Source organism: Thermobia domestica, chromosome 7, assembly GCF_964235325.1.
Source record: "Thermobia domestica chromosome 7, izTheDome1.hap1.1, whole genome shotgun sequence".
Classification (NCBI taxonomy): Eukaryota; Metazoa; Arthropoda; class Insecta; order Zygentoma; family Lepismatidae; genus Thermobia; species Thermobia domestica.
The window spans coordinates 295,447,001-295,461,494 of record NC_137460.1 but is presented as its reverse complement, the minus strand read 5'-3'; the positions used below and the strand labels follow the sequence as shown (position 1 = coordinate 295,461,494).

The window sequence follows — 14,494 nt, the reverse complement described above, 5'->3', positions numbered from 1 at the left end:
ATGATTTTCGTCTGTTAATATTGATCCTAAATATTTGAAAGTATCCACTTTATCAAAAGTATTATTTAATATTTTAATGCCTCCACAATTTGCAGTATTACCGTCCCGACGCACTTCCATGTATTTAGTTTTCTCTGCATTTACTTCTAAACCCATGTCCCTGCAAGCGTTTAATAAGATCTCTGCATTTATTTCTACTGTTCTCCTATCATTCCCTATTAAATTTACATCATCAGCATATGCCATAACCTGGTGAATGCCGTTCAACTCTAGGCCCTGGTTGCTATCTTTGATTTTCCTTATGGCGTATTCCAGCACAAAGTTAAATAATAATGGCGACAACGCATCTCCTTGTTTCAGGCCATTTTCGACGTGGGAGCTCGTGGACAAAAATTTTCCTACCCGGACTTTACTTTGGGATTCACTTAAACATATCTTAATTAATCTAATTAGCTTTCTCGGTATTCCAAGTTCTGTAAGAACGTTGTATAATGTTTCTCTCCTAACCGAGTCGTAAGCCTTTCTAAAATCAATAAATAGTTGATGTACCGGGGTATTGTATTCCCACTTCTTTTCGAGTATTTGGCGAATGGTAAATATTTGGTCGATAGTTGATCGATTTCGTCTAGATCCGCACTGATAATCTCCAATAATTTCATCTGCGTATGGGGTCAATCTTGCTAAAAGAATATTTGAAAGGATTTTATAGGATGTTGACAGAAGAGAAATGCCTCGATAATTATTACAGTCAGTTTTGTCGCCTTTCTTGTGAATTGGAACAATGATTGACTCTTTCCACTCTTGTGGCAATTCTTCCTTGTTCCAGATAAGGAGAATGAGTTTGTGTATCTTGTTCCACAATTTTTCGCCTCCAGCTAAAATTAACTCAGCCGGAATTTCATCTACACCCGGAGATTTGTGTTTCTTTAATTTCTTTATAGCGGCTTCCACTTCTATTCGATTGGGTTCTGGAATATACGGTTCTGCGGTGTGTATCTCCTTTTCTCCACGCACATTAGTTTTTGGCTGCGTGTTCAGCAAATCGTCAAAGAAATCTTTCCATCTATTTAAGAGGCTATCCGTATCAGTGAGAACTGTTCCGTCAGATTTCTTTAAAATATAAGCACGAGGTTGATAGCCTTTCTTAAATTCGCTGATCCCCTTATACATGTCCCGAATATTTTTTATTTTTACTATTATCTTCAAGTTCCTTAATTTTAGCTTTCAAAAAAATCCCGTTTCTTTGTTCTAAAAGTTTTGGAAGTTTCCCGCCTGATATCTGCGAAATTTTGTGTAGTTATTTCATTCGGATTTTGTAGCCACCGTAATTTTGCCTGTTTTCTCTTCTCTGCTAGTTTAATGCATTCTTGGTCGAACCATGATTTGTTCCTACGTATTTCCGTGTGTCCCAATTTTTCTATTGCTGAACTTTTAATGCTATCTCTAATTGCAATCCAAGTATCCAATATGGAGAACTAGTACACAAAAGAAGGGAATGAAATGGAAACTAAATAAAAATAACTGATATTGTAAATAAATAAATAAATAAATGCGTAAACAACAAATAAATAAAGAAAAACTAATTATGCATAAACAATCTAAAATTTAAAAAAAGAAGAAAACTATTAATACATAAAACCATAGAATAATTAAACACTAGCAAAATAAACAGTCATGTTAGGCTAGGCTTAATTAGGTAAGATGGTTTAGTAAATAATAAACATTAATAAATTTTGATAAACTATTAAGATAGGAATAGGAAAAAATTAGGAACTAAGGTAGGCAGTTAAGGGAGATGCTAAATGAATATAGCACTTAGGGAAATTATTGTTTGTCGTTTTTTGTGTGTTGGGTAGTGTTGTAAATAGAAAAAAAACGGTTCGTATTTTTTCAGAAATGTACGTTTTTTTAGAAAAAAAACATTGCCTCTCTTTTTTTTTCTAAATTTCGTTTTTTTTCAAATAGTCATTTGTAATGCATCTTACGTCTATTTAAGTATGAAATATTTTTATGTAAGTGTAATCACCGTAAAATGCAACATAAATTAAACGCTAGATACTGATACGATACAAATATTTTACAATTTACATAAATACCATACCTATTAACAATTCGGGTTTCAGCAGTTTTCATCAATATCAACTAAAAAATAAAAGTAGAAATGAAATTTTGTTTTTTCGTGAAAGCAGGCCTTTAATAAGTACGAAAATAATGTCACGAACAGTATAAAATTCCAATAACTTGTCTAAAGGTAAAAACTAATACTAATTTGCCTAATAGTATTTTTCTAAATGTCATATATAAACAATTTGTCGACTAGATATATATGATATGCAGAGCCGGCTCTACCATATATGCAACACGTGCATTTGCGTGGAGCGGCAAGCTTGGATGGTCCGGCAAAATCTGTCATAAGTATATTATTTAAATTAAATATTTCTTGTTGGAAACAGACTTCATGATGATGGTAGTTACATTTACTAAGCTGACCTTCTATTTGAATACTATATTCATAAATTATGTTTAGGTTACATTAGTTTAAGGCCACATGGACAATGCTAAAGCAAATGGTCGAATAAATCCGAGCACAAATTGCTTGATTGTTGTCAAATGCAAGAATTCAATTCTCGAATAGTAGTGAATATCTGTTCCATTTAGTAAGTTATCACAGTTTTGATATGAAACTACTCTTGTTTTTGTCAGAAACAAGTTCCTTATCATTGAAGATAGAAACAAGTTTTTATTAAAAAAAATGTTATAAGATGTAGAAGAAAAATCAAGAAATAAAGATAAAACAGCTAGTTACACTGGAATTGCAAACTGATACATTGAGATTGAAGCTCGACAGTGAATTCTATAAAAAGGATTACCATCTTTCCTCTGCAGGTGTGTTTGCTTTATCTTTCACTAACATAATAGATTAATATTTAAAGAAAAAAACACAACGGGATTGCATTTTTAGTAAGTATTTAAGCCTTTCTGAGTGCAACTGCACTTACCCTCACCTTTGTTATTCATGCTGGAGTAGCATACTTAAAATTATGACTTTTAAGATTTGTTCTTTCTGGAGAAAGGGGGAGGCGGCAAATTATGCAATTGCACGAGGCTACAAATTGACTAGGACCGGCCCTGGTGATATGTATATAAAAGACATAAATATAGGATGACTCAATTTGAAGTAATGCAGGGTGTTTCAAAATTAATATTAGGGTTTTGAAACTTTGTAGTATCTATTACAATTAACTTACAATTATAAATATTATATCAAATGAAAGAGCAATTCAAACAGTTTTGTACGCACGCATCTACATGCATTGTTTCTTCTGTCTGCCGTTGGAAAGAGCAAGTCGCAAAGATGGATACTAGAGAGCAGAAAGCTTTTTGTGTTTTTAATAAAGACTGAATCTGTACAGTACAACCGTATGTGTGAAGAATATTAATGAGACGTTTGCAACTACGTCCTTATCGTTTGCAGTTGCTACAGGTCTAAAGCCTACAGACTATGGTTTACTTGCCAATTTCGCAAGTGAAATATTCCTGCATAACAATGATTTTCTGGGTTGTGTCGTCTTCAGTGATAAATCGACCTTTCACCTAAGAGCTAATGTGAAAACTCATAATGTTTACATCTGGCGTCAGCAAATCCTCAGGAGATGGTACAGTTGAAACGAGACTCCCCTAAATTGAATGTGTTTTATGTCATATGGCGGAAAGTGTATGGGCCTTTCTCGCCTATCGACTAGATGTGTGCCGTGTGACGAATGAATCTCACATTGAACACTTGTAGCAAAGACTGTTTGAGATGCTCTTTTACTTGATGCATTGCTTATAATTGTACGTAAAATGTAATAAGTACTACGAAGACTTAAAACCCCGATATTCATTTTGAAACACCCTGCATTTCTCACCAACAGTGTTGAAACTAAGATGTAAGGAGAGAAATTGTTCCTTATAAAGTTATTGTTTACAACGATATTATTATTAGTCGAGACTATAACTCCAACAACAACACGAGTTAGTAGTCCAAAAAATGTAATCAAATGTATACTCGGTGGCCCAGGTGGCCAAAGTGGCACACACGGGTGTGTCACTTGTTTAATCCGCTCCTGTGTGGACACTAATTAAGATATCGGGATATTATTCTTGTAAAATATGATTGGACTTTAGTTTATCATATTAATTTCTTTTTCTTCTGGTGTCGAATTTCCTTCTCAAATTTCAGCCCAGTCAAAAATTCGAGAATTTTCTAACTTCGAATTTCCTTTATTTCTTTTTTCCCTGTAGCTTCCTTCGTTGTAGAAAGACATCCTTAAGACTTGCCAGGTAGATACCTCGGATGGATACCTAACTGTTGACATCAATTGGACGGGCCTGCGCGCAGTGTTGCCAATTAGGGAAATTAAAATTCTCCTATATTTGGGCAAAAAATTAGAAATTTTTGTTTATAAATCTGTACCTATACGTCCGAATGCAAGTCAATTTACGCCAATCAAACATTTGTTCTTACTTAACAAATGCAAGTACAGATCGTTACAATGGGGTAATTAGGGGGCGCACATAAAATTCGTATTTAGTTCTAACCCTTGATTTTTCTAGTTTTTCCTTACTTTCCTGTTTACCGTAATATATTTTTGGCAATTAGAAGCTTTGTTCCTTAAATATCGCCATAATACTTGTAGGATATATTAGTGGTGTACCAATGTTTAAGATAGTTTGCGTCTGCCTGGTAGCAGTGTTGCCAGCTACAGAAAATTTTAATTCCAGATTTTAGGGGGAAATTTTGGAAAAATTATGTTTTGTCTCTATTATTTGCCTCTTGTTGGCTTTATCGGAACAACCGTACCAGTATCTGGAAATCTCGTCTTTGCTCTACACAACGCACTATAGAAAGTTTCAATAGGGTAATTAGGGGACAGTAGCGTAGCTAGAATTTTTTCCAGGAGGGGCCAATGAAGGGCCCAAGAAAATTTTGAGGGGGCCATCTCCAATGAATGAAAAATTGTATATATATATATATATGTGTGTGTGTGTGTGTCTTTTCATCTTTGTTGTTCATGATTTTACTCTTTTACAGTGAAAATGTAAGAATTTACTACCTCAAACAAGTAGGGTACATTAATACAATTTATTTCCAATATAAGTAGTTATTTAATCACGGCGTTTAAAACAAGTGTGGCTTGTTGATTTAAGTGTAAACAGAGAAATACACTTTTACAGGTAAAGAAAATAACTTATAGGTTCATGTCCCTACTTAAAAGAGGATCTTTCTATTCTTGTGGGCAGCAGCAAGCTTATCAACAACTTCATCAAGATCTAACGATTTAAATTAATCAAGAAATCAACTTTGGGTTTCTCTCGTCTTCATACGACTTAATTGTTTTGGGGGGATTTTGTATTCACATTTGAATATTTCCAGATCACTTCCATAATGCTGGTCCATAGGCTCGACAATGTTGTAATTTAGGAAGTTTTCATTTTTTGGATGTGGAGTGGTGATTGACCTAATGATTTTGCTACGTGATCCAAAACGTTTTTCCGTCTCAGTAATTGCTTTATCAATAGTAGGCAGAAAAATGTCTCTTAGTATATTATCTTTAGAAAATTCTGCTATTATCCTGAAGTCGATACTAAATTAATATTGTTAGTTTTCAGATTAGATTTGAAGGAGGGCCATTAGTTAGAATATCCTGTTAAAAATTTGTCACCACTGATTTACTGTTCTGCATAATTCCTACAATGTAATTTTCTCAGAAATGCTGAATGCTTAATTTTCTTAGAAATTCATATTTTGACAAAGAACAAATATAAATCTGCGATAAAATTGGGTATTCACTGACTGAATTCACTGTATGGAATATCCGTGGACCAGCCCCACAAACTCCTCATATCTCTCTGATTACTAAACATTAGAAAACGGGATGCAACAACCTGGTCACGGGACTAACTACCACTTTTACATAAAATAGCATTACTGCCGCGACCAAGTTGTATCATCTCGGTATCTTACCTGATGGTTAGTAATCACTGGCACTGGCATTGATAAGCTTCGGAATTTCTCTAGAAGTAGTACTTTTGTGATTAGGGTACAGTTAAAATCGTTTAAAACAAAATAATTCTGAACGATTTATTTTAAAAAATCACTGATTTTTACTACATTTCCCCAGGCTTTAGTTAGTAATATAGGTCCACCAAACGCTGACATCCTTTTCCTTGGAATTCGCTAGTATCGCTAGTTAAGTAATAGCAGAAGGTTTCTACAGAGTTGCCAACGGCTAAGAGCGTTAGGAAGAAAACATACTAGAGACAAATACAGAAGGTAGTCTAGAGGGAGAATCATTATCGGTAGCAAGTACTAGGTGTAGGTAGTATTCAGTATCTTATTTTTCTCAAGCGATCTGGATACGAACAACAGAGAGAATGACTATTGCAGAAATAGGACCTGATAAAAACTTTTGTTCTCTTCTTTTACTGTATATTAAACAAGACGGCTCGATGTTAAGATTCTTTGAAAATAATAATAATAATACCAGATTATTTAATGGATGCTATGCATTTGTTCTGTCGCCATAATCAATGGAAATTAATTACTTAGTGTACGAATTATAATAAGTAGCGTACGAAGACTTTTTTCGTTGAACGCAAATGTCATGTTTGCTGTAGTGTATGCTATTTGTAAGCAAGCATCTACTGTATATGACTTTCAACATTCAAGTGAATGAGAATGCTGACTGATTTTGCTTTTTTTCGGATTCTTTGTTGTAAACAAAGAAGATAAACAGATAAGGGACAGAGGTTAAAATGAACGTTCAGATGCATGTACGATACAGATTTCGATGAATTAGGTCTTGCTGTACTACAAATGAAAGAGCTGCCTGAAGTTTTTTACTCGGAACGCAGACTACTGCAACATACGGTATTCTGCAGTTGGTAACTCTGCTGTTTCGGTAGTAGTTTCATTTGTGGCGACTATGAGCTAGGCGACTCCGTTTGTTGACCTATAGCAGTATCACTCTGTGTGGGGGGGCCACTAGGGGGGCCAAGCATTTGAGCAAGGGGGCCTGGCCCCCCTTGCCCCTCCCCTGGGTCCGCCACTGTTAGGGGAAGTACAGTTGAGGTTTACAGTAGACCTTGTTCTCTAATTGAAAATATAACTGTGCTTTTTAAAGGTAGAATGAGATATTTTTTATTGACGTGTTTACTTTATTAGATATCGTCACAATACTTGTAGGATATATTAGAGGGAGGGGACAAAGCTTATTTTTAGATAGTTTGTGTGTGTCTGATAGTAGTGTTGCCAGCTGCAGAAAATTTTAATTCCAGATTTTAGGAGCAAATTTTGGGAAAAAAATCCCTTTTTATTTCTGTTATTTCCTTCTTGTTGGCTACATTCGAACAAACGTACCAGTGTCTAACAGCCTCATCCTTAGCCTGCACAGCGCACCATAAAAAGTTTCACTAGAATAATTAGGGGAAGTACAGTTGAGGTTTATAATAAACCATGTTCTGGAAATGGTAAGAAAATGGTGAATTTCTGAGGTAGAATGAGATTTTTTTTTTTAATCTTGCTTACTTTGTTATATATCGCCATGATAATTGTAGGATATATTCTTGGAGTACTACGGTTAATTTTCAGATATTTTCTTCTGTCTGATGGCAGCGTTTCCAGCCAAAACAATTAATTCCCACTATTAGGTGAAAGATTCGGAAAATTTCCCTTTTCCCTGCTATTATTACTCTCTTACTGGCTACATTGAAACAAACGTACCACTACCTGAAAGCTTCCTCTTTGCCCTACAGAACACACCATAAAAAGTTTCAATAGGTTAATTAGAGAAGCTGTAGCCCCGGCATATTTGATTTTTGCTTCTAAGGCGTAAAAAGTGTCAAAATTTCATGTGTATGACAGAATTTTTTCTTTCCCCTCTTTGAATGGAAGCCAGCGATTTCAGGATTTCACTGTACCTTGTCAACACACCAAAGATTTGTTTAGGTGACTTGAACCCATATAGCAGCAGTGGTGCTAGATACAAAAAATTTTGAAATTCGGTTAGGGATTTTTTTTTTTTTTTGTAAATTTTCACCCCTGCATTTCCCTCAATAATTTCCCACCCGTTGGCAACACTGCAATGCAACTTACACCAAAAAATAGCCACATCCATTTTCTAGAAAACATGGCCTTAACTATATCGATCGAATGAATAGTTTTGAGCAATAAGTAACTAACTGGAAATGTAGGAAAACGCCAAAAATGACCTGGGGCCCAAAGGAATAATCACACAATTTTGCTCGTATAGGTACAAAAAATCAAACGATTTGTAAGTTACGAGGGCTTCAACTCAAGTTCTGTTGATTATTTCAATAATCTGCAACATAAATCAATAAATAATAGTTGCCAGAAAAAAAACAGACATTTGAAAAAAAAACATGAAAAAGAACGATGTTTTTTATTGAAAAAAAAAACTTCACAAAAAAACATTTTTTTTACAACACTAGTGTTGTGTGCTGTGATCGTTTTCCTTTTCCCTTTTCGTGAAATATAATGGAAAATGAATAAAGAAAGGAAAAAAATAGCAATGATGATAACCCGTTCCGGTTTAATTTTTCAGATACCGGATCTGAAAGACGGGCCTGAGCCAAAAACTAAAACTTCAGAACAATTTTTATTTAGACAATTCATATTTTGTTATCATTTTTATACCGTATAGTGCAACTTAAACATATCCGGCGCCAATATCAGTACTTATTTATAACAATTTAATAGTTAAAATGTCTCAACTGAAAACAGACAATTCGGATTCATGTTCGTGCCAGTTTGGTCACAGTAAGAGTACAGTCCTATTTTATGAAACCATACAATTGAGCATCTGACGTTATTGTTTTGTTATTTACCTTGTCTTTGGCTATTTTATTACGAAATTATAGGATTTGTCTATAGAAGTATCTTGTATGCAGATGAGTGGAGGGTAGTTGTAACTAGTTTACTCTTTTGATGAAAACAGTTTACTTTGTTTTGTTTAAAGAATAAATTTTGTGTTCCAGGGTAACAACCGACTACGAACCAATCAGACTGGTGCGGTGCTTGAAATGTGAAAAAAATGGCGGAAGTTGAAAAGCTGTCAACAGAGAAAGGACAAAAATCAAGGCCCTTGCTTGACGAAGTGACAGTAAAAGAAGAAATTATTGAGTGTGAGCCAGAAATAACAAATCTTAATGAATTTTACGAGCTTTTCACCGACTCCACGTGGTCGCCAGAGGAGAATGGATCAGTGGATGCCTCAAGTTCTACAGAAATAACATCACGAAGTCACCAGAGCATTACTGATCTCCAACCAGCAAATGGTGAGCGTGAAGAAGTGAACAGTGACACTGACGATGAAATAAAATTTACTAGGTGAGTTTTAGAGCTGTACTTATGCAGTGCTTCATCAACAAATTGCAAATCTTAATGAATGCAATATGGGCAGATACTTTATGCTTCCATGAAATCAAATCATTACTCTGTAGTCGTTTCCTACCAATGGACGCAGACTTTTTGTGTAAGGATCCAGTATTTTAGACCTTTCGCGGAGTCGTCAGCCAATTGAGGAGTCACCTTAACCTTCCAACTACCAAACAGGGAAGGGGGGTACTTTGTAATTACTCTTCTTATCCCTTCTTTAAAATTGTAAAAATAAATATATTATTGCTCAACATGTTTAGCTAAAGCGTATACCTTACGGTGGTTCAAATTGAACGTTAGTGGGTCTCATAAAATTTGCTATTTTAAGTTGCCCACAAAGTATCCCCCTCCCCCTTCCCTGTTGGTAGGAGATGTGACTGTCATTTAAGTCCTCCTAGATGGCAGTATAATAAATAGCTATTAGTCTTATTCTTCACTTCAGTTCCTGTAGATTTTTGAGAGCGCTTCTAATTCGTTTCTTTTGCTAGATATATTTAATCTTAACTGATTGGCACAAAATTAACTCCTATTGACAGTCCGCGTTACAAAACATACCTAGGTAGTGCGAGGGTTAAGTAACGAACTGTTGTCTAGAAAGCCAGAAATAATGGCGAAAGAAGTGTGAGTTGAGTTTGGCGTTCTTACGAACACCAAGGCTATGCGCTTGATTTACTACTAACGTTGGCTCGGAACCAATGCTACGAATTTGTAGTGTGTGCGTGGGTTTTCTCAGGGTTCTCTCGTTTCCTCCCACTTTCTTCATTACATTGTTGTCATCCATCTTACCATGAACATCTCCCTTAGCCTTGGCGCATAATCATTGGAGGATAAAAATAAAATAAAAGTACCAGGGTTGGTATCCAGTGCAGTTGGCGGGTACACAGACTATCATAGAAGGTTAATCCTTAAAGGCTGTTCCCCACCACAGTGTCTAGCCTTGAGAAAAGGGTGCTAAAGTGTTAACCGTACGTCACCCAAGTAAAAGTAATCTCACTGGCCAAAGCGCTTCGTTTAAGCCTTGACTGCCTGATTAAAGGCTATCTACCTAGTTATAGTATGAAAATGAGAAATACGTTGTCTGTCACATCACGGGTAAACAGTTGAGCCGTTTGAAATGAACTTTTTGAGATAGTATCTATCTTGAAGTGGGATTTTTCGTTTCAGTATTATTAAGATTCTTCCTACCAAGGAGGTAGAGTGTGGTTCAAGATGTATGCTAAAAATAGAGTATCTCAGGAACTGCTGAAGTTAGCGAAATGAAACTCGGTGTATAAAGTCCTCATCAGAAGTAAGCACGGGCGTCTCTACGCCCCCCCCCCCTCCTCCCAAATATTTTGAGTGCAAGATAAATGAATCAGTGCTGAAAGTATTTAGATCTATATGAAAGAAGTAAAAACATAGGCAAAACAAATTAAAGTTATGTCTGTTCTTAAACTTTTGGTTAATGTGATTAGGATGTCCGTCTAACGTGTGTCGCTTTCAAAGTTTTTTTTTTTTTTTTTTTTTTTTTTTTTTTTTTTTTTTTTTTTTTTTTTTTTAAGTTACACTTTTTGGTTACTCAAAGTAGTCTCGGCTGCAGGGAAACAATTTTCTCATTGCTTAACCAGCAACAATTGGTTTCCATGCCGAAGGGAGACTGGAAAAGGGAAGGTAATGATGTATAGAAAGTTGATCTGCGAATTAAGAAGGGAAATCTACAAAGACAGAGAAATATACAATGAAAGCGAAGATGACAAGAAGATTTTTAAAAGATAGAGAAATTTGAATATTATACGTATATGAGGGTAAATTTCTTGCGAATACTGTAGGAGGGCAGCAAGGGACAACTCCTATGACAATATAGAAACTAAAGATAGAAATGAGTGTTTAATGAGCGAATTGAGTTTGCGGAAGATGGAAAGAGTACATTGAGAAGCCGGATGACAGCAAGAATAAACTGTATATTAAGACATTAAAACGGAAAGCGAAGTAATCGAGGATGGTTTATTGGACAAGTTCAAAAACATACACCGAAATCAAGAACAAAAAGGTAGATAATATATCTTTTGAATTTATTAAGAATACAGAAGAAGAATGAAAATCAAAAATTCGAAATTCTCCATCAAATCAAGTATCATCGTAAGACTTCTTTCAGAGAGTTAAGATTTTGTTAGCTAAACGATCAAAATATATGAGGACTATAAAACTACACTACTGCAAATACGTTTAAGAACACTGAGCAGAAATTCACCGGTAGGAATGTCAAGGTGAAGAAATTACCTAAGAACCATATTATATATAAACTTTTTTTTCGATAAGTAGTCTACCAGCGATGGAAAGAAAATTATGATGAATTGTGTTGCTAAAGGTAGAAAGAGCAAATGCCATTAGTAAAGTAGATTCCAGTTTACTAATAATTTCCACGTAATTTTAGTTGGAGTCTACTAGCATTCTAGTCGTCCCCTTCCCAATTTTAACATGCCAGAGATGCCCATGGAAGTAAGCAAACACGTATCGCGCCGTTTTTGAAATTACTACGTTTAAAGGGGCCAGGTTTGGGTTCAAAACCTTGCAACCACAATTTCCCGTAGCGAAAAAACCTCGGGCCAAAATTTCGCCACATAAAAGCCTCACGGGACGGAATCTCGCCTGGCCAGAACCTGGCGGGATGAAATTTCGCCAGAGCGATATCTTTAGGGTAAAATGTTTAAACTATTATTGTATGTATGATATATAGTAAAAGTAGAATATACAGTTAAACCTTCATTAACAAACACCTGCATAAATCGGAGTTTTTTGGTAAGTCATTGTTACGGGATGGATCCCTCTCTTTCACGGACACTCTCACATGTAAAGGGTTTAAATGAAAGAATCGAGTTGCAAGATGAGACATAGTGTGCTTGATAGTGAATGTGAAAATATGTGTATGTGCAAAATTACACTGGTTAAGCGCCATAAGAAACGGAGGGAGGAGGGGTCAAACCTGGTGGGAGAAGGGCTATGCTATGTTATAGAAATACATCAAATAAACTGTCGAATCATAAAAATAGTGAAAGATAGAGAATGCAAACGGCGGTAGCTTCACATATTGGTAAAAGAAGAACGGACAGAGTAGATCACGAACTTCCGCTGCCATCTTGAAATTCGCCATTTTGAAATTTGTAATATTTTTTGAAATGGAAAGGTAGTCATGCGGAACATGTGTTAAGACTGTGTTTTGATCAGGAGTGCAATAATGCTGTCCATTTTGTCAAATCACTAACTGTTGTTGAATTATGGCCTGTTTTATCAGTAATTTACCACATCTCGCGCAGCGAATTGAGAATGGATGTGCCTCTGTGCATCCAAGAGACTGCTGGCTGTACATTAGGAGTGGAAGAGGCGTGTAGCATACACTGTTGTTGCATAGGGTGGTCATTTCGTGCATGTGTTGTGATGGTATCCAACGGGATAAAACAGGCCATAATTCAACAACGGTTAGTAATATGACAAAATGAACAGCAGCATTGCATTCCTGATCAACACACAGTCTTAACACATATGCCGCATGGCTACCTTTCCATTTCAAAAAATATTACAAATTTCAAAATGACGGATTTCAAGATGGCAGCGGAAGTTCGTCATCTACTCCATCCATTCTTCTTTTACCAATATGTGAAACTACCACCGTTTGTAATGCCTATCTTTCACTATTTTTACGATTCAACAGTTTATTTGATGTATTTCTATAACATAGGATAGCCCTTCTCCCACCAACTTTGACTCCTCCCCCTCCGTTTCTTATAGTGCTCAGCCGGTACAGTTTTGCACATATACGTATTTTCACAGCCTCTATCAGGCGCACTATGTCTCATCCCGCAACTCGGTTCATCCTTTACTTGTCAGATGTGGACATAGTGAGTATTCTCCTCCATCCTTCACAACATGTTATAACTTTGAATTACAAAGTAGAAGAAATACAAAGTAGAAACTGGATGCAATTAGCTAAGGACAGAAGTCAGTGGAGAGCTTTTGTGAACGCGGCATTGAACCTCCGGGTTCCATAAGCCATAGAGTGAGTTAGTTTAACTATGTACTGTGCAGATTAGTACATATTAACTTCTACTTAAAATTGAAGTTACAGTTATCTAAAAATTCCTTCCAATTTCAGCTCACAAAATGGACAAAGTGATCATTTCGTGGATAAATTCAGTAGTCATCATTTAGTCTATGCACTATATATATATATATATATATATATAGTGCTGGATTTAGGGGGGTGCAAAGGTGCACGTGCCCCCCCCCTTCGTTGTAAATATACACTACCTAAAGTGAAAAGCTAAAAGTAAGTTTTGCAAAATCAATTGTTTAAGTCAATTTTCTGAAGGTTGAAGGAAAAGAATTCATCGAGAGCAGACACTTAGCATTTCCAAAGGAATTCCTCATTCACAACACAGATACCTAAAGGCATTACAAAACTCAAATTTAATTAAAATGTACTGGTAGTTATTGGTACCCCCTCCCCCTCCCCAAGAGAATCCTAGATCCGGCCCTGTATATATATGTATATATTAAGAAGTCAGTTTGGTTTAAATAATGAAAAAAGATGAAGAGTTAAGATTTTAGTCACACACAAGGATAAGGTTCTAACATTACTGATAAATATTATTAACTTTATAACAAACGTTTGTCCAAAAACAAGGAAAAAGAAATATAATTTTCGAGAGCAAGGCTATTTCTTTTCTCAGGAGGGATAAACCTTAACACTTCTTAAGCATCACTGAAGACAGTGTCAGAGAACACTGGAACTATACGAGTGAATTAATAAACATTCAAAGTGGAAAGCAAAGTAGTTTAAGGACTGTTCAGTTATATGTCCTATAGCATCTGTCACCAAATATTTGTGGAACAGTCCCCAAATGACTTTGTAGATATTTCATTGATTGTTTTGAGTTGACTGTTTCTTTTGATCGACGAGTCTATATGAAAGTAGGCCTATATTTAAAATGTCCTGTACCAAAGACTAAAATGATAATTACTTAGGCAGAAGGGATACGAGGCTTGTTAAGTGAATGAGGTGTGGTCGTACATTTGCTT

The 14,494-nt window shown here is 35.6% G+C and overlaps 1 protein-coding gene across 1 annotated transcript in view; it reads left to right on the top strand.

The window, feature by feature from the left end:
* Nucleotides 1–14,494, top strand: part of LOC145691074 (uncharacterized) — a 53,043-nt gene that overhangs the window by 8,300 nt on the left and 30,249 nt on the right. Inside the window, exon 3 of the mRNA XM_081766738.1 lies at nt 9,040–9,391. Coding sequence (XP_081622864.1) covers nt 9,096–9,391 — 296 coding nt within the window. The 5' untranslated portion in view covers nt 9,040–9,095. The remainder of the gene's footprint in view (nt 1–9,039; nt 9,392–14,494) is intronic.